Here is a 20,100-nt window from a genome sequence, read left to right as displayed (position 1 = left end):
CAAACTTCTCAGCACATTAAACCTACACTGATACCAGTGTGAGATTTAATGTAAAATGCACCAGAAGGCATCTTAGAAATGCTCCCTGAAAACCTAACAGCAGCAGACAGCAGACATGTTGCTGGACCCCGGGTAGGAGAGCCCCCACTCTCCTGGGCCTGCAACAATGCACATCCTGGGCGAGGTGCTAGGTATCCTCACCCAGGATGGGCAGGGGGGAGCGTTAAAACATTATGCCGCCTCTGTGAGCTTCTCCTGAACATTTGCTGTACCCGGCAACCAGCCCCACAAGTCCTGCCCCCCACTCTGTCGGGAAGACAGGCGGGGAAAAACTCCGTCAGGAAGGGGGGTGTTCCAGCATGTGCCAACCCCACCCCTCAGGTGGGGGAGACTAGGTGAGGCACGACCCCGGGCTCCTGCCATCTGGAAGATGGGGAGCCCTGCCCAATCACAGCTAGGATTCCGCCCCCCCTGCCACAGGAGAGGAGCAGGCTAGGGGGTGTACTCGCCCCAGGACAGGGACCCATTGGTTCCTGTCCTTGCCCTACCTGTAACGCCCGATAAGAAAAGATCAAGAAGAAGACCCGCCGTGCAGCTGCTAACAGGACCACAACAACTGACTTTGCCCCAGCCCTACCGGCCTGTTTATCCTGGAACCTGCTACTGCCTAAATCCCGGCGACTCCTGTGAACTGCCACCTTGGGACACCCAGAGGACCTGCCTGCCTTGACCCTCTTGAAGATTGGGACTCATCAGCAGAGGCTCTGCTGCAACAACCCTCCCCCCCCCACTGCCAGCCAGGAAGCTCCGTTCCAGCCTAGTCTGCACCAGCCAAGCCTGGCCCGTGTCCAAGCGAACTCCCTCCGGCGACTGGGACCCAAATTCCGGTGCCCAAAGACCCTCCTCGACGAACCAGACAACGCCTGCAGACTCGGAACCAGGGGCCCACCCCAACCGCGACCAGCTGAGGGTAAGCTTTCCCGACACCCAAAGACACCCCTGCACCCGGTGCCCTACAGCCCCCTGTGCCCCCCTTTGGGGTACCCACCTGTACTCCAAGATCCCAACTTACCTCTCGAAGTGCTGGTTGCCCCTGGAGAGTCTCCGTCCCCTAGCCTGCAGCCTTTGTTCCTTTTTAGGTCTAGACTATTCAATCCCGTAAGGGATAAATAGACTAGAGTATAGAGGGCAAACCAAGCTCTGAAACCATCGCGGATTGCGTCCAGTTCATGTGGTGCACTCGTGCGGAACGCGCGTCCACATCAAATCCATCAGCCTCTCTACCACAGACATCTGAAGCTTCCCCAGCATGCGCTCGGCCTCAGGCATTCACCCCAGCGCGCGCTTGGCCTCACTTCTCCTCCCCCCTAATTCACCCCTGCTGTTTCACTTTCACGGCCGCGAGGCCGTGCTCTAGCTCATTCACATTTCAAAGGAATGCGCCCCCGTCCCCTCTTACTTTTCACGGATACAGCTGGCCCTTGATGTGCTCGTAGTGATGTGAGCATTTCTCTGTTACCTCTGTTGAGTTTTCCTCTCTTTATCTAAGTGAGTCACTTGCACCATCAATGCATTTTCACACTTTCTCCCTCTCGCTCCGAGCTCTGTCTGTCCAATTCTATGTCTATATTTCTCCAGGGAACGTCTGCACTTCCTCTCACCAGCTTCATCTAGATACCCGGCTGTGCGCCTCACTTTCTATCAGCGTCTATCAGTTTGTCTTCTCTTTCTTGTCCATGTCATTTCTTCTTCCTTTCCCCTCTCTTCTTTTATACAACCCTTGCTTGACCGCCCTGATGCGCCAACACTTTCTTCCTCCCTCCCCCTCAGCTCTGCCCTTTCACCCTCCCTTCGCCCTCCAGCCCTCCACAGACGCAAGCTCTCTGAGCCGTTCCAAAGACGTGCTAACGGCATTAACAGCCCCTCCATCCTACCCCAAGTGCACATTTAGTGAGTGTGAGCGGCTGCTCATGCCTTTATTGATGTTCTGTTGCATGTAGCACTATTTCATAGCGCAAAATACATCCTTGTTTTAAGTCTCGCCTAGGCAGCGCTTGCTAACATAATCGTCTCATCAGACTAGGACTTCCACAGCTCAGGTACGCGGCTCAGGAACCTTATTAAATCGTTGTTGTTTTGTAGAGCAGCTTTGGTCACGCTAGTGCGCATTCTACACCATGCTTAACATTCACACCACCATAGGTACTAGCACTGGTGCAATGGGGGCCACTTCTTTTATATGCAGCCCCATACATTCCTCGCGGCACGCCATGCTTCAGCAGTGGTGGCCATTTCTTTTATATCCAGTCCCACACAGCATAGCAATCCGCACTTTAAAAAATATGAAACTGTTCCTGACTGCAGAGGTGGCGAGAACCTGAAAAAAATAGCACAATATTTGGTTGGTTTTTCACATCTCGGTAACTGCACAAATAATAACGAACACACCTTAAATAAAAAGTAAAACAAAAAAACATTGAACCACTTCACCCAGAATGTTTTTAAACTTAACAATCGTCTATGCATCCCATCAATCGCCCAAATTACACTTCCAGTTGAAGCAACACAGAAGCTATGGCAACAATCTCAGTGTTTTATACCAAGCGCCTCAGCCCTGGAGCCGGAGTCACCACTTCCGTGCCTCAAATTGCTGAGCACTACATATAACCCAGAAGTCAAACTAAACTCTAAATTATTAACCAGATTTAGCTCAAATAACAACCATTAGGACCGCCTATTTAGCTGCTCGCTTTCTTAAAAAAGAAAAGCTTTCATTCACTTGAACACTGCTCATAACTTTGTTCGCAATCCCTTGCACTTCGCTTGTAAAAATACAGACACCTTTACATCCTTCACAGCACCCAGGCCAGCACCTTATAATACAGTCGACAAACACTCAGCAGCACCACTCAGCGCCACCCCAGCATCACTCTGCGCCACCCCAGCATCACTCTGCGCCACCCCAGCATCACTCTGCGCCACCCCAGCATCACTCTGCGCCACCCCAGCATCACTCTGCGCCACCCCAGCATCACTCTGCGCCACCCCAGGTTATAGGTGTCACATTTGCGAAAGTTATAACTATCGGCATTGTAAATGACAAAGCTATTAATTTAGCTATTTTCAAAAAAGCATAAATAAAAAATTGTCATTTACAAGACAAATAGCTCAAACTTTCCTAATGTGAGACCTATTGGATTGCAAATGCTTGTTTACCTTTCCCATTGGATAACATTGAGCTCCAGACGGCTCGAGCACCCAGCCGCCCGAGTGCCGCTGGCTGTGCCACCTTTGTCCTATCCTACTCCCCCCCCCCCCCCTCCCCCCTGCCCTGAGCAAGAGACCAGGACCCCAGCTCCCACAGCAGCATGGCCTGCTAGTCAGCCGCCACCAACCGAAGGCCGCCTTTCCCTCATTGGATATCATTGGGCCTGACTACCTCTGCACCCGGCTGGCCCTGTGCTGCTGGGTCTGAATCTACTGTACTTACCTGACCCTGGGAGACCCCTGAGTCTATGCCCAGAACCTTAACTTAACCAGCCAAGTACTCACTTGGAAACCGATAACTCACTTACCTGCCATTGGATAACATTGACCAATTTTGACTCGGAAATGTACTAAGTGTGGAGTTTTGAAAACTGAAAATATTCATATAAAATCAGCCGAATTCCGAAGTACTCACCTGTGTTCAGGGGAGAACCCAGTGCTGTACCTTTCAGCCCAGTACTGGATCGCAAAAGTAATTCTTACCGGGTTTACAAGTAACCTGTATTTTCTCCATAGGAACCCATTGTCTGCTTTTCTATGAAACTTCTTCTAAGTGTCTACTTTTGAAAACTTGAAATATTCTTTAAAAATCATCCGAAATACTGAAACATAATTACTTACCTGTTTTAAGTGGAGTACTGGACCCAGGAGCCTGGTACTGGATTACAAAAGTAACAAGATCATACTTTACATGCAACCTGAATTTTCTCCCATTGGATAACATTACCAAATTTTCATTGAAAAGTTTCGAAGTGTGAACTTTTAAAACCGCTTTATATTACTGAAAAATCACTACTGTACCTAAAACGATTTTACTAGATTGGTTTCAGCTTAGACCCCAGGACTGAATTAGGATCCAGTCCTGAAACTACCAAAGTAATCTACTGTACATATGATAACCCATTGAGCTCAATGCTATGGTGTTTAGAATTGTTGCCTACTGCAACCCCTATACCTATTGTGTTCACAAAGTTTATTGCCTCCTTGCAAAGTAATTACATGAGTACTGAGATCGAGATAGGTATATTGTTTATGCCTGTTGGTTCTAAAAATAAAACGATATCTTTTGATATAAAAACAATTGGCCTGGAGTTCAGTCCTTGAATGTTTGAAATCCTTTGCTGACTGAGTGTGTACAACAAATGCTTTACACTGTCTTCTGGTACTGCCTTACTGCTCGACCAAGCTACCACTTTGGAGAGTAACGTCAGCCCTGACTTTAACCTCTGTTATAGGTTTGTGGACTCTATACACTGGACCAGAATAAGATACAGTGTGTATATAGAGCCACTTTCTAACATGCGTATTTTATGGTACGTAGGAGATGCTCAGTCAGGGTCATGTGTCACCAAGGCAGGTATACTGTTTAATGCTTTTTGAGGTAATTGAGGGACGCCACTGGGATTGTGCCAGTGTGCAGGGCCCTCGCTCCAGGTTATGTTCAACTAATTGCAATGGTGGCAAGATGATGTGCATACATGGGAGTGGTGGTACTAGACCCCACGCCCCTGCTTGATCGGTGGAGATGTTATGCAATGTCACACAGTAATTCCAACAGCTTATGTATATTTGTAAATTGGTGCATAGTATTGAGTAGTGTGTGTGTTTAATAAATACACTCTTACTTTTATAAAGCAAAGTACAGACTGGTCAATCCATTATTGAGGGTTATTTCTGCGCACTTGCAATGGTGATTACTAGCCCACACCTCCTCCCTTGAGTAAGCCTCAGACTGCTCTGCAACGCTACCCTCAGTCAGGCGCTACAATTGGGTGTTTGGTTCCAAATGAAGGACAAATGTAGTCGTTATTTGTGCAGGCCTCACATATGCTGCCTCGTTTTCCAACAGTAGTTTTATGCAGCTTGAAGAGTTCACTGGATTCATATGCGACCCACCCACCTCTCCTTAGAGGAGGAATGCTAACAGGTGGGGGAAAAAGATCACTGAAACCAAAGAACTAACTTCTAAAGACAGGATTTAAGAATATCCTAGAGAAAAAGGGGGAAAAAGAATTTGAAGATTTCTATCGCATACAGGAACTTCTAGGGCTGTCTGACGTCATGCAGGGCATGGACGTAGCACCAAATGGTGGTGGTTGACGCCTCAAACAAGAAACAAAAACAGACAATGCCGGACACAACCACTAGATGGCGAAATAATGCACAGCATGTGAATCCAGAAAGCTTCAAACCTACTCCTGGTAAGTAACCATTTCGTTCCGCGACAGCTTACACCTTTGGTTTATTCATAGATCCTGGAAGTGAGATGATTTGAACGCAGATGAGGAATGGCAGACTAAAATGGCTGTCATAGTCTGCTATTGCAGCTCGGTGTAGAATAATCAAGCTGTGGTTCCTCCATTGGATCTAAATTACTCACCTCAAGATTTGACGTGTCTGGAAGATTCAATCTCCTAGTTACCTGCAGTGTGGGAATAGCCCTTGGAATTCAACATAGTTCATGGTCCTGGGCGGTGATGCAGCACCTCTGGTAGGGTGTTTTGACCACTTTAGGGGGATGGCTGGGCTTGCCTTTGGATTTTGATCCCAATCTCACCACCCTCTTCTATACAATGTCTGCCATAGACGCATATAAATACAAGGCCACCTTCATGCACACAACTTTGTTGGTTGCCAAGTGCGAGATTGCTAGAGTGGCAAGCAATCTTCCCCTACACTTTGCATCTGGGCTGGTTGGGTGGATAGCTGTATGGTGCTAAAACTGACATTATGTTGTCTGCTCAAACACACTAGAATCCTGGGGGATTGGGTGGAGCACAGGGGTGCACAACAAGAATTTTTAGCAGCACTAAGGGCACATTGATTGCCTAAAGTATGTTTCGATTGGAGGTATTCAGTTTTCTTGCATATTTTGGGAGCTATACCATGATTGTCTTGTTTTCCGGTCACTAAGCGTTCTGTATTGGTTATTGTTGTGATGTGAATTAAGATTGTAAGAAAAATGCGATCTGCATGTCTTGTGATGTTTAATGGCATTTATTGACTGGTTTAATAAAAAAAAAAAGAAATTCTAAGGTGGTCAACAGCATTTTGAACAAAAAAATGTAAAAAAGAAAATGGTATTTCCAGAAGCACAATACATTGAGTGGGCTGGTAGCAGCATGTATCTGCTGGTCCTTCAAATGAATAATACAATTAAAATATTATTAAATATATATAGCAGGAAGGGGGAAATCAGGAGAGCAACGGGCAAGTGGATGGTAGACAAAGCGGGAGCAGCTAGGATAGGAATGAACAGGCATGGAAAATCAAGGAGCTACATGCAGTCCCTTGGAGTGATTTAATACAAATTAAAAAATTTTTTTTCAAATGTTAGACTTGAAATGATATGCCTCATCCTATCAGTTTTGCAGCGTGATTCTTTCTGGATTCACTATGCTGTGCATTATTCCGCGGTCTAGTGGTTGGGTCCGGAATCGTAGTCTTTTCTTTTTTTTTTTTTTTTTTCGTAGGCCAGGTGGGCGTCGACGTCCCACCTTTTGGTGTCCTTCCTGTGACATCAGCATGCTTCCTGCGGAAGCTCCCACCCTTGGGCGCCATCTTCAGATTCTTTTTTCCGCCGTTGGGTCTGGATCGTCCCCGAGAGGGCTCCAGAGATTAGGAGAGAAGAGAAGCAGAACTCGAGATTTTTTGGTGAAAAACATTTGAGAAGACTAAGGAAAACTACACCATCGAAAGGACGACGAAGAAAGAAAAAACACAATTCGACGTCCAGAGGAGAATGCGCAACCAGGGGGCCCCCTGAACGCAAGACATGGACAACACACCATTCAAATTCTGCCGCAACTGCCACCATAAGTACCCGCAGAAGGATCAACACCCAGTCTGTAACCTCTGCCTGCCGGTCGACCACGAAAGCAAGGACTGCAACGCCTGCTCCGCATTCACGCCGAAGACCCTTCGAGAGAGAGAGGCAAAGAATAGCAAACTACACCATGCAGGGCAAGGGCCAACCACTGTCCCTTCGAGACCTGGGACTCTCGACCGACGAGGAGGATTACGCTGCCGAAGAAGACATCGGCTACACGGTCGCAGAGACCGATAATAAGAAGACTACAGAAAAGGTAGGAGACTCGACGCCCCAAAAAGGCCCGAAAGACTCTCGACAGTCTACCCAAGACTCTCGAAAAAACGAGGGCAAGACCCCGAAAGCACAGACGCCGAGAACTTCGGCGTCCACAGCAACATCCAGGCCCAGCAGATCCTCACAGAAGGACTTCCTGGCGCCGAGCGTCCAAGAAAAGGAGCGCTCGACTCCGAAAAAAACTTCGAAGTCGACGACGCAAGACCAGTCTCTACGCCGAAACCAGTCTCGCCGCCGAAACCCATCTCGACGCCATCTTGCACGGCAAAGAGAACAGCACAACCACTCAACGCCGACCAGGCGGCAGAGATGGAAAGAAAGAAGAGGAGACTCGAGGCAGAGATGGAGAACATCCTGCAGCGAAAGAAAGATTTCGACGAAAAAATGAAATCTTACACAATTCAGTCGAGGCCCAAGACACCGGTAGCACAGTTGGTCGAGGAAGAATTTGAGGTCGAAGCAGCGTCTGAGACCTTGGAAGAGCTGGAATATCAGGAGGATGATACCCCCTATTACGAAGAGGAGGCAGATGACGGCCAGAGGGCGTACCAAGAATCAACATACTCGGATACACAGGAGGTACAGTGGCAGGACATCGAAGCTGAGAGTCCAGAAGAGGAAGTGGACACCTATCCAGCAAGGCCCTCGCTGCCTAACGACATTGGACATTACAATTTAATGCATCAAGAACGCAGCAACAGCGTTCGGAGTCAAGCTCTAGGAGGAGGAGCCGAAAAGGGATTTCCTAGTAGAAACACTACTCCCAATTCACACTAGGAGCCAGTACCTGCCAATGCTTGAAAGCATCAAAGGACAAGGAAGAGAGGCATTCAAGGAGCCTGCTACTTGTAAACCCGTCACGCCAAGGATGGAGAAAAAATACAAGCACTCCTCAAAGGACCCACCCTACATACAGGGGACGGTCACTGCTGACTCAATCATTACTGCAACAGCAAGGAAAAGGGCCAATGGCCCAACTACTTCAGGTCCACCCCCAGACAAAGAGAGCAGAAGGATGGACCTAACAGGAAGAAGAATCGAAAGGAATGCCGCCATGCACTGGCGCATGGCTAATTCCAACGCACTGCTCAACAGACACCATTACCAAATCATGGACGAACTGGGGCAGTTGGTGAAACACCTCCCTCAGGAATACCAACAAAGGGCTTCGCACCTGGTAGAGGAGGGTAAGAACTTGGCAAACTCTTGCCTAAAAATAGCACTGGACGGTGCAGACACCGCCAGCAGGCTTATGATGCTGGGCTTCACAGAAAGAAGACCAGCCTGGCTCAGAATATCAGGCTTTAAACCGGAGGTGCAACACAACATCCTGAACACTCCATTCAACGGAGAAACACTGTTCGGAGCACCAGTGGACGACAAGCTCTCACAGCTCAAAAATGATAATGACACCGCAAGATCCATGGGAGCCTTGCAATTCAGGGGAGCTAAAAGAGGCACCCCGTCACGGAGACCACACGGGAGAGGGGGGAACCAGCCGGGAACGTCGCGTTAGTCCTTCCAACATTCCCACTAAAGTGACACCCATACGCAACAAGGCTAGCAAAAACAGCACTGGCAATATCAACATAGGGGCCAGTCCTTTCGCGGGAGGGCGAGTGGACGTGGGAACAACAGGAGGGGTGGACAGCAAACCACCTCCAAGTGACTCGGCCACATTGATAGTGCACACCCTTCCAAAAACTCAAAGGGTGGAGCACAAACACAAGAAACAGGAGTGTCCCGCACCAAAAGACCAGGAGCACGTAACACCAGTGGGAGGAAGATTAAACCGTTTTCTCCAGGAGTGGAAGAAAATTACAACAGACAAATTGATCATCAACACAATACAGTACGGGTACTGCATAGTTAGAAAAGACACCACCAAGCAGAAAACCAAAGAAAAGAGCACTAGCAAACGAGGAACTAGAGCTTCTTCAAAGGGAGGCAGAGGAACTCCTACTAAAGGAGGCTATCGAGCCTGTACCTCCCATGGAAAGGAACAAGGGGGTGTACTCTACGTACTTCCTAGTACCCAAGGTAGACTAAACAATAACACCCATCCTGGACCTAAGGTTCCTCAACAAATTCATAAAGACTCAAAAATTCAAAATGACATCCCTGCAAGAAGTACTTCCACAGATTCAAACAGGAGACTTCATGGTCACCATAGACCTAAAAGATGCCTACCTGCACATCCCAATAAACAGACGGCACAAACATCTGCTACGATTTGCAATCAACGCAAATCACTATCAATTCACAGCAGTGGCCTTCGGACTAAAATCAACACCAAGGGTATTCACAATGTGTCTGGCAGCAGTCGCAGCACACTTAAGGAGGAAAGGGATACACGTATACCCTTATCTAGACTGGCTAATAAAGGCAAAGTCATACAACACGTGCAAACAGCACCCTCAAATAGTGACAAACACACTGATGGCCCTGAGTTTCTCCATCCACTGGAAGAAATCCTCGATAAACCCAGAACATGTCAAAATATTTCTGGGGCAAAGATCAACACCGTGCAGGGGAAGGTGTTCCCCAGGGAGAAGAAAACTATGGCGCTGTTGAAGGAGGCGCGCCTCTACCAGAAGGGGCAAGCTCTGACAGTGAGGACGGTGAGCAAAATGATGGGCATGATGGCCTCATGCATCCACATAGTACCAAATGTACGACTACAAATGAGACCACTCCAGGAGTGGCTGCAGGACCAATGGTCACAAGCGACAGGGTGTTGGGAGGACCTAGTGGTTGTAACGCACGCAGTGCACAAGGAGATATCATGGTGGAACAAAGGAAACATAACAAAGGGGAAGCTTCTAACACCACCCACAGTGACCATCACCATAGACACATCCCAAAAGGGATGGGGAGCACACATGGAAAAACTCCGATCGAGGGGCCTGTGGACACAAACGGATGCGGTCAAACACATCAATTACCTAGAACTAAAGACCGTTCTCCTAGCTATGAAAGCTTTCCAGACGAAGTTATACAACAAAACTGTGTTGATCCAGACGGACAACACAACAGCGATGTTCTACATAAACGGGGAGGAACACAAAATCATCCCCACTGTCGGAACTAGCGCCGGAAATATGGAAATGGGCAATACCACTGAAGATCGATCTACTGGCGATACATCTGCCAGGAAAGGACAACGTGGAAGCGGACTGGCTCAGCACAGACATCGGCCTCACACGAATGGGAGCTAAATGCACAAGAAACAAAGAAACTGTTCGACAGGTGGGGAACGCCGTCAATAGACCTGTTTGCAACACACCAGAATGCAAAATGCCAACACTTCGCATCGAGGCAACCAGGGGAAGGGTCCTTGGGGAATGCCCTATGGATAAGCTGGTCAGACATTTGCCTACGCCTTTCTGCCGAATCCCCTGATACACAAGGTGCTCAGCAAGTGCAGGACAAGCAACATGACCCTGATACTGGTCGCACCCCAGTGGGCCCGGCAGACTGGTATTCACAGATTATGGAAATGAGACAGAGTGCACCACACACATTTGGGAGAAGGAAATACCTACTCTCCATGCAAAACTGAGAGGTGTTGCATCCAGAGCCAGAAAGTCTCAGCCTAGCTCCTGAGGACATAGAGTTCGGACACCTAAAGCTTCCTGAAAGCACCCGGAGGGTACTTCTGAAGGCAAGAAGACCAAGCACACGTAAGTGCATGTGGCAAAATGGAAGAGGTTCACACTATGGGGCAGAAAGGAGGGACTGCACAACAAGATGACAAGAGACTCTACAGTGCTTAAGTACCTCACTAACCTGCTCAAGACTAACCTGAGCTTATCGCTAAGGGTACACCTACCAGCCATTGTCTCTTACACTAGAGGAGAAACCGGCAACAGCTTCTTTACTTCTATGATTGCAAAAAGATTCTTGGAAGGCGCAAAAAGGATTGCACCGCCTAAAAGGTTACCAGCACCTACATGGAACCTCAATATAGTGCTAACAGAACTCATGAAGGCACCCTTTGAACCAATGCATAAAGCCTCACTAACGATACGAACGTTAAAAACAGCATTCCTAGTGGCAATCACCTCGCTGCGCAGAGTAAGCGAGCTACAGGCGTTAACGCTACAGGAACCCTACATACAAATTCACAACGATAGGGTGGTGATGAGAACGCACCCACACTTTATGCCAAAGGTGGTGTCCAAGTTCGACATCAACCAGGCAATTCAAATACAGAGTTTCTTCCAGAAACCAACAACAAAAGCTGAAAGGGCACTGCACACTCTGGACGCGAGACGTGCAGTCATGCATTACATAGAGAGAACTAAAGACCACAGGAAAACGAAACAGTTTTTTGTGTCATTTGCTGAAAGTTTCACGGGCAAAGCTGTTACTAAAGGGACAATTGCACGATGGATTGCGCAAGCTATACAATTCTGCCACAAACAAGCTGGACAAGAACTAACCGAGGGGCCACGGGCCCATTCAACAAGGAAAAAGGGAGCTACAATAGCCTTCTTGGAAAACACTCCCATTCAGGACATATGCCTGGCGGCAACATGGGCTTCTGTGCACATGTTTACAAAACACTACTGTGTGGACATACAAATGAACAAGGAAGCACAAGTGGGACAGAAAGTGCTTCAGCACATATTCAAGAACCCAAGCTCATCTTCCACCCAGCCGCCACAATAACAACAAACCGCTACAAAGTCTATGCACAGCATAGTGAATCCAGAAAGATTCACACTGAATAACAAATAGTTTCTTACCTGTCGGTGTAGTTTTGCAGCTTGAAGATCTTTCTGGATTCACTAGCGAACCCACCCACCTCCGCCAGAAAGATGAGGCTGGAGAAAAGAGGTGGTAAATAAAAAATAAAAAAAAGACTTTAATGGAACTTCAAGGAAAAAAGCGGTAAAAGAAAAGATCGAAACATTGCCATACAATTCGGAAACAGAACACAAACAGAAAAAGAAAAAAAATCCGAAGATGGCGCCCAAGGGTGGGAGCTTCAGCAGGAAGCATGCAGACGTCATAGGAAGGACACCAAAAGGTGGGACGTAGACGCCCACCTGGGCTACGGAAAAAAAAGAAAAGACTACGATTCCAGACCCAACCACTAGACCGCGGAATAATGCACAGCATAGTGAATCCAGAAAGATCTTCAAGCTGAAAAACTACACCGACAGGTAAACTATTCGGTATGGTTAACAAACAATCGGGGTGGGGGGATGAGGCGGAGGATAACCATTTAATAATGAGTGGTGAGCAAACCTATTAAAGTGTACTGTAGACAGTAGGTCTTTGACCACAGGCAGCTGAATATATCTTTAGGTGTGACTTTATTCCAAAGTGAAGCCAAATGTCGAATCTGTGCTGCAGTTACTTTAACTTGATTCTCATGTCGTTCTGCTAAGTTTCTTCTTTTTCCATTCGTTTAGAAGGCCCCACCTGGAAGCTTTTTACGCCAGCAGTCTGCTGAGGAGAAGGATGAAAAGCTTCCAGTGAGGCAGAAATTCGTCCCCTCTGAGATTTCTGAGGCAGTGGAGAGAGCCCGTAGGAGGCGTGAAGAGGAGGAACGCAGAGCCAGGGAGGAGCGACTTGCTGCCTGTGCTGCCAAACTGAAGCAACTAGATCAGAAGAGCAAACTCGCCCAGAAGTCTGATGCCCCAAAGCAGGCAGACAACAAAGAAAACGAGGACCCTAGATCCCCTGTGTTTGAGAAGAGTAGCCCACCCAGCAGTGACCATTCCCATGTTAAAGGTAAGGGAAGTGTGAGGTCATCCATGTTCCAGCATTTCTCTTGATGTGTGGGGCAGTTGGTATCAGTAGCTGAGCAGTGCCAAGCCTTTCTTCCTTTACACTTCACCCTCATCTCTTCCTGTCCCACTCCCTCTACTTTTCTTTGTGTAAGAGCTGAGATTGGGAAACTTTGATCCTCACAAAAGGTTCTGTTTTTTCCTCTCTAATTTTTCAGGTGAGGTTGTAGTGCCCCAGGGTGGCAGAGAGGACGTGAGGAGAACTGCTGGTAAGTGGTTTCAGCTGGGACTCACCAATTTGACATTTGTGGATTATATTCAGCATATTTTCTTGCATGAAGTGAGCTACAAGACTTTTTTTGCTACTTCTGCTACAAAATGGTGTGCAATTTCCAGGGGCCTCAAAAGCTGGGTGGGCGAGTTGTAAGTGGAGTAAATATTTCAACCAAGTTTTGCCTTCTGACGAGAACTGTAGTAGTACTGGTTTAGCACATCAATAAACAAGCAATGGCATAGCCAATAGGTTTCGCCTTTGGGACCTTATAAGTGTTTAACCAGCAAACAGTTAATGTTGTTGCACCAAGGATACTCAATACTTATTAGGTCCCAAAAGTGAGACCTATTGGCTATGGTCCAGCATTTCGTGAGAAAAACATTACTAGGGCAGAAGTGAAAACTATTTCCTACAAGAGCCTATGACTTTTATGGTCCGCAGGTTGCAAGCTCATTTTACATAAAGGTGAGTGCATTGTGAAAAATTGAGTGTGCTCAAGTGAGCGTGGTTTGTTTGGAAAAGTCACCTTGTACACCAGTTGGTGTGGAGGTACTGGAGAGTAGAGGTATCCAGGGGAAGAGGATACATTGTGTTTGAGGCATATGAGCTGCAGATTGCACACTATGCATGGATTGCCACCCAGTGTTGGGCCCAGATGTTTACAGTTTGTTTTGTAGAAAAGTCTTTGGAAGTCACAGGATAGGTGACTCCTCCTTTGGATGATACTGCGCATGGTCATCGGCTCCATCCCCAGATTGTTTTTGCCACCGGGCTCGGATGTGTTTCCAGCCCTCCGTCTTGAAACCGAATTCTTTTGGCGCGCAATCCTCACCAACTTTCAGAAAATAAGTTTCGAACGCTTCTCCACTCAACGCTATTCTTCAATGTCGAATACTTTGATTCCGGTTGACGGCCTTCGGGCCTAACTAGGCCTCAACTCCAGCTCATGGAAAGGACGCCATTCAAAAAGTGTCCTCAATGTGGGTCGGAGTTTCCCCCACACCGACCTTCACGAGGTGTGTAACCTCTGCCTTTCTTCGGAGCACGAGGCAAGGGACTGTTCAGCTTGTGCCTCTTTCCGCTCCAAGAAGACTATCCGCGACCGAAGAGCGAGAAGAACAATGGCTCGATCTTCATCCTCCATTACGGACGACATCTTTGAGGAAGGCGTCAACGTCCCAGAACAGGACGTCGACAGCAGTTCCGAACATGAATAAGATTCGGATGTCGTGGACTTAACTCCAGCGCAACGGGTCGTAAGTAAGACCGTCGACCCCGACCCTTCCTCGACACACCCAAAGAAGGCCCAGGTTACACGATCAGTTGACTGGGGGTGAGTGTTTGTATTTTCAACGCTCCGTCCATCATCCCCTTTGGTTTTTCAAGGTTACACCCTCGCCCGCACACCGACACTCAGCTTCAACTGCCCCACCTTCAGGCCCGGCAAAGAAGCCAATTAAGCCTTCGGCTGACTCTGGCTCGAGTCAGCCACCCCATGGTGCCGGCGCCAGCTTACGGGCACCGAAAAAGACATCGACACCGGCTACGCCGACGTCCAAACCATCGGCGCCAACACCCACAACTCCTTCGGCACCGAAAACCAGGTCGGAACCAAGCAAAGCTTCGGATTCCAAAAAAAACGCCAGAACGGAAAAAAACATTGTATCCAAAGAAACAACCGGACCCGAAAACAGCACCCGACCCGAAAAAACCTTCGGAGCCAAAAAAGACCCCTGCTTCCCCGACAAAAGACAAAGTCATGAAACCAAAGCAAGCCGCTTCGGTGCCGAAACCTTTCACAGCACCAAAAGATCGGCCTCTGGCAGAGGACTTATATATTCCGGACCCTGCCCAAAAGACTCTGGCTAAGTACCCAATAACTGGACTGTTGATTTTTGCTCTCAAAGAAGCGACCACTGGACAAGCCAGCTCCGCTTGCAAAGAAGGACATGGCTACCTAGCCTTTAAGACAGCTTTCCCCTTCTCCTCCATCACCACCCTCTCCCATACCACAGCATTCTCCTACACGCTCTCATACAGATGATAGTTCTGATGATAAGGCGGGGGGGTGGTAACATGCCTGATCCAGACACACCAACAGGATCAACTTACCCATGGGTAAATTACAACAACCCAAATGTCCCAAATGTCCCTCAGGATGACTTGTACCCATCACGGCCTTCCCCACCTGAAGACACTATAGGGTTTAACGAACTAATACACAGGGCTGCACAATATCACGGGGTAGACATGCATACAGACCCTGTAGACGATGACTTCCTGATGGATACCTTTGATAACGCACAAAGGTCAGCAACCATCTTACCAATGCTCAAAGGAGTAATTAAACACGCTGCTGAAGTCTTCAAAGACCCAGTCAGGGCTAGAATCATTAATCCTCGTATAGAGAAGAAATATAAAGCCGCCCCTTCAGACCCAGAATACATTAAGGGGCCAGTACCACTAGAATCGCTTGTAGTTTCCAACGCACGCAAGAGAGCTAACTCGCAAACATCAGGTGAAGCTGCCCCACCAGATAAGGAGTCTAAGTTACTAGACGCATCAGGGAAAAGAACTGCGTCTTAAGCAGCAAACATCTGGAGTATTGCCAACACATAAGCATTGGTAGCCAGATATGATAGAGCACATTATGACGAATTAGAGTCCATAATGAGACGCCTCCCTGATAAGTACAGAGATAGGGCACATGAACTCATCCAAGAGGGTAAAACATTATAAATACCTCCATTAGATGTTCCCTCGACGCAGCTTATACTGCGTCTAGAGCAGTTAACACCAGCGTCTTGCTACGCAGACATGCCTGGCTGCGTATATCAGGATTCAAACCCGAGGTACAAAGTGCCATTCTAAATCAACCTTTCGATGAGCAACAACTATTTGGACCCAACGTGCATGTATCTCTTGAAAAAATAAAAAAAGATAGACACTGCCAAATCTATGGGAGCCCTGCAGTCGAAGGCTCCCAGACATTCATTTCGTCGCTCATCCTATAGAGGTGCCACCAGAGGATATTCCTCACACAGCCTCCGCCTCATTCAAAGCCCCCACACAATCCACTTACGGCTAGGGCTACCAAAGGAGTGGGTACAGGGGTAACAATAACAAAGGCAGAGGTAAAAAAAATAACAATTCCTGCTCTGCCTCCACCCCTGCCCAATGACTCCCTTCCCCCGTCACACTCCACTCCGGGGAATACTCCAACAGTACCTGCCAGCCTGGGAAAACATCACATCAAACATGTAGGTGTTACAAATTATTCAATCAGGTTACTGTCTGGAACTACACTCTACCCCCCCAAACATACCACCCAGGCAGCGTCCAATATCACAGGAACATTCAACATTGCTCAGACAAGAGGTAACATCCCATCTGCAGAAAAAGGCAATAGAGATAGTTCCAGAGCACCAAAAGAACAAAGAAGTATACTCCCTGTATTTCCTAATACCAAACAAGCATTTACAATGCAATAGGTCTCGCAGTGACAATGTTTAGAGCTATTAGTATTGTAAATGATATACTTTTTTATAATGCTGTTCTTTTCTAAAAAGTATACAGTATATATTAGCAACTATGAACCATCAGAATTTAGATGAATTAGTGCCTGTGAGTGGTGTGTGCCCCGGGATCTCTCTCTGATGGTGAGTGTGATGAGTCTGGCAAACGTGCTTGTGCGCTGAGATATGCAGACACCATATAGCTCATTTGTGGAAGCAAATATTGGTGCAAGTTCTGCAAGAGACCCGGACAGACACTGGGGAGGGGGGCATGAACTCAGACATGCCAGGGAGAGGGACTGTGGAGGAGAAGAACAGGAGAAATTACGAAGAGCAATTGCACATCAGACAAGGGCTGTGTCGAGAGCAAATGGGCGGGGTTCACACTGCGGACAGATTCTCCTCGCGGCGGACCCTCCCAACTCATTGGGGCGACCCACAAAAGCATTTATGCGCATGGGCCCGGAATCGTGACCTCCCTATATATCAGTAAAAGCGAAAAGAGGGCACAGTCCTTTATATTTTGGCTAATTGTATTTGTATAATTCTTGAATATTTCGTTCCTTTGCCATTCACGTGTTTTGTAGGCTATTCAGTCATGTAAAATCACGTCAAAGAGCACTGCTTCACATACTCCAAAATGGTGGTGCGTATAAGTCTTCATGGATCTGTTGCTTGGTTTTCTCGATTACCCTGTCTACATCACGTGCATTAACTCAGAACATGTACAGGTTCCTACATGAGCTGAAGACAGAATAACTCGGAAATACTGAGTGGTAATTAGCGCTCTGTGCTTTCCGAGTGGTACAACCAACGTCACTGACTTATTTAAACTCCTCTCAATGTCCTTACGCGTCACTAAGAGACCAAGGGGTGATCAATGGAATATTTGAGGCCTCTGAGCAACTTCTGGTGACTGATTCATATGCAAGTGTTCCAACCATCACTTTATGTTGCTTTAGTGTAATGCCCTATGTGTATCTGGGTATTCCCAGATGTGGACAGGCGCTCACTGTGCCATAGGATCCAAACTGCACTTCATTGATGACATCCAACTAGGCTCAAACCGGTCTAGGGTTGTTGTGTTCCCATTCACAGGGGTATTAAACTATATTTCTTTCACGCAATAAAGTGTTGTGGCAGGGTTGAGATGAGAGACTGATGTATGGATCTGGACAATTCTAAAATAATGTGTTTGGCAAATTGTAACTGTAGTGTGGCATGTTGTGTTGGGACTTTGTAAGAGGTGTCTTAGTGGTACATGCTTTTGGGAGCCCAGTGGCAGCCTGTTTTATGGCAAAGCTGTGCTCTGTTGGCTAAATTTTTTATTTTACATCATTTATTGTTTGTGCAGCACTAGGACATTTCAGAGCCTGCTTCAAAACACTTTCACAGGGAGGGTTGCAGGGAGCGAGTCATGGATACGAACAAACAGAATTACCAGAAATAAGTCTGTGCTGTCAGTAGAGATGGTGATGGTAAGCGTGCCTGAAGCCAGGTGTGTTGCATGCTCCGTTTAATGTGCTGTGCTGGAGGTTTGTGTCTTTATTTGATTGTAAGTGCTGCTGGAAGCTGTGAAGAAGTCTATACATCAGCAGAGCTGCAAGAAAAGGGTGATGATAGAAGTTAAGCTGTAACTTACCTTTAACATCAACGAACCGGGTGATAATTACAGCACATGATTTACCTTTTCCCACCACATGATTTAGTCAACTCTGCTGCATAATTGGAGCCATCCATGCCGCATAATTCCAGCAGACCTGCAAATTTTTTCATTAAACGACACTGGCCCTTTCACGAGTAAAGCTTCAAGAGTCCGCCAGTGAAGCTTCAAAAGTCCACCACCACCAAGCGAAAAGGAAGAGCAAACGGCGGTCCGAGTGCAGAGAAGTAAAGTAAATATTCACCGCTCCTCAAAGCAAACCGTTTCTCTCTTATCGAGCAGCGCCAAAAAAAGAGTGATTTGGCAATGTGGGCATTAGTTGACGGAAAGGGAAAGCCTTATCTGCAGAGTTCAGTCCCTGTGAGTCCCGGACCAGGGCATGCTTGGGATGTGCTTGCGTAGACAGCTAGTGGAACAGTACAGTGGGTTGAACGCTTGCTGTTGCGACATGCATGCAACTTGCAGACCACTGGCTGGAATGTCACCAAGGATGGCTCAGCCGTTCATTCCGCTACAACAGTTAAAGTTGAACACTGGAGTTGATACATTATTCATTTTTCAAAATAAAATTTAATTTAAGGTGTGAAGGACATGGACGATTCTCGCAAGCAATAGTTCAGCTTCCCCAGTAAAATAATTACTGTGGGGGCTCAAGAAATTTGTTTTGCAGCGTGAATCTTTCTGGATTCACTATGCTGTGCATATTCCGCAATCTGGTGGTTGGGTCCAGAATCGTAGTCTTTTTTTTTTCTTTTCTTTTTTCGTAGCCCAGGTGGGCGTCTACGTCCCACTATTTGGTGTACCTTCCGTGACGTCTGCATAATTCCTGCGGAAGCTCCCACCCTTGGGCGCCATCTTCAGTTTCTTTTTTCCGCCGTTGGGTCTGGATTGTCGCATGAGCTCCAGAAGTTTTGGAGGAGAAAAGAAGATAAAGCCAATTTTCTACAAAAAAGGACTTGAGAAGACCATCAAAGCCGGGACGACGAAGGAGTAGTAACTTGAGATCTTCGACGTCCGACAGGGAATGCGCGCACAGGGGGCCCCCCTAAGCGCAGTAATAGAAAATACACCCTTTAAATTCTGCTGTAACTGCCACAAGTACGCGCAGAAGGACCAGCACCCAGTCTGCAACCTCTGTCTGTCAGTCGACCACAGGAGCAAGGACTGCAACGCCTGCTGCATCTTCACACCGAAGACACTCAGAATTCGAGAGAAGCCGATGATAGCTCACCACACGATGCAGGGCAGGGGCCAGGCACTGTCGCTGTACGAACTGGGCCTCTCCACCGACTACAAGGACAACATCGCCGAAGGTCCAGATGTCTCCATGGTCGCAGAGACCGATATGAAAACATCAGACCAGGTAGGAGAGTCTACGACCCCGAAACCCACAACAGGGCCTCGAAGGCCTGAGGCAGACTCTCGAAAAATCAGTCTAGAGCCTCGAAGGGAGCACCTGCGCCGAAAATCTCGACGACCGAAGCTGCATCCTCCGAAAAACAGCCCAGCGGATCCTTCGAAAAGGACTCCCAGAT

General features: G+C 47.6%; 1 protein-coding gene across 4 annotated transcripts in view; it reads left to right on the top strand.

The window, feature by feature from the left end:
• Positions 1-20,100, top strand: part of PRRC2B (proline rich coiled-coil 2B) — a 657,801-nt gene that overhangs the window by 297,965 nt on the left and 339,736 nt on the right. For all 4 annotated transcript variants that reach the window (XM_086924792.1, XM_086924791.1, XM_086924790.1 and 1 more), the window contains exons 12-13: positions 12,796-13,117; positions 13,332-13,382. In XM_086924792.1, coding sequence (XP_086780918.1) covers positions 12,796-13,117; positions 13,332-13,382 — 373 coding nt within the window. The remainder of the gene's footprint in view (positions 1-12,795; positions 13,118-13,331; positions 13,383-20,100) is intronic.

Source organism: Lissotriton vulgaris, chromosome 5 (assembly GCF_964263255.1).
Source record: "Lissotriton vulgaris chromosome 5, aLisVul1.2, whole genome shotgun sequence".
NCBI classification, from domain to species: Eukaryota; Metazoa; Chordata; class Amphibia; order Caudata; family Salamandridae; genus Lissotriton; species Lissotriton vulgaris.
The sequence above is the reverse complement of the archived record's forward strand: the minus strand, read 5'-3'. Positions and strand labels throughout refer to the sequence as shown.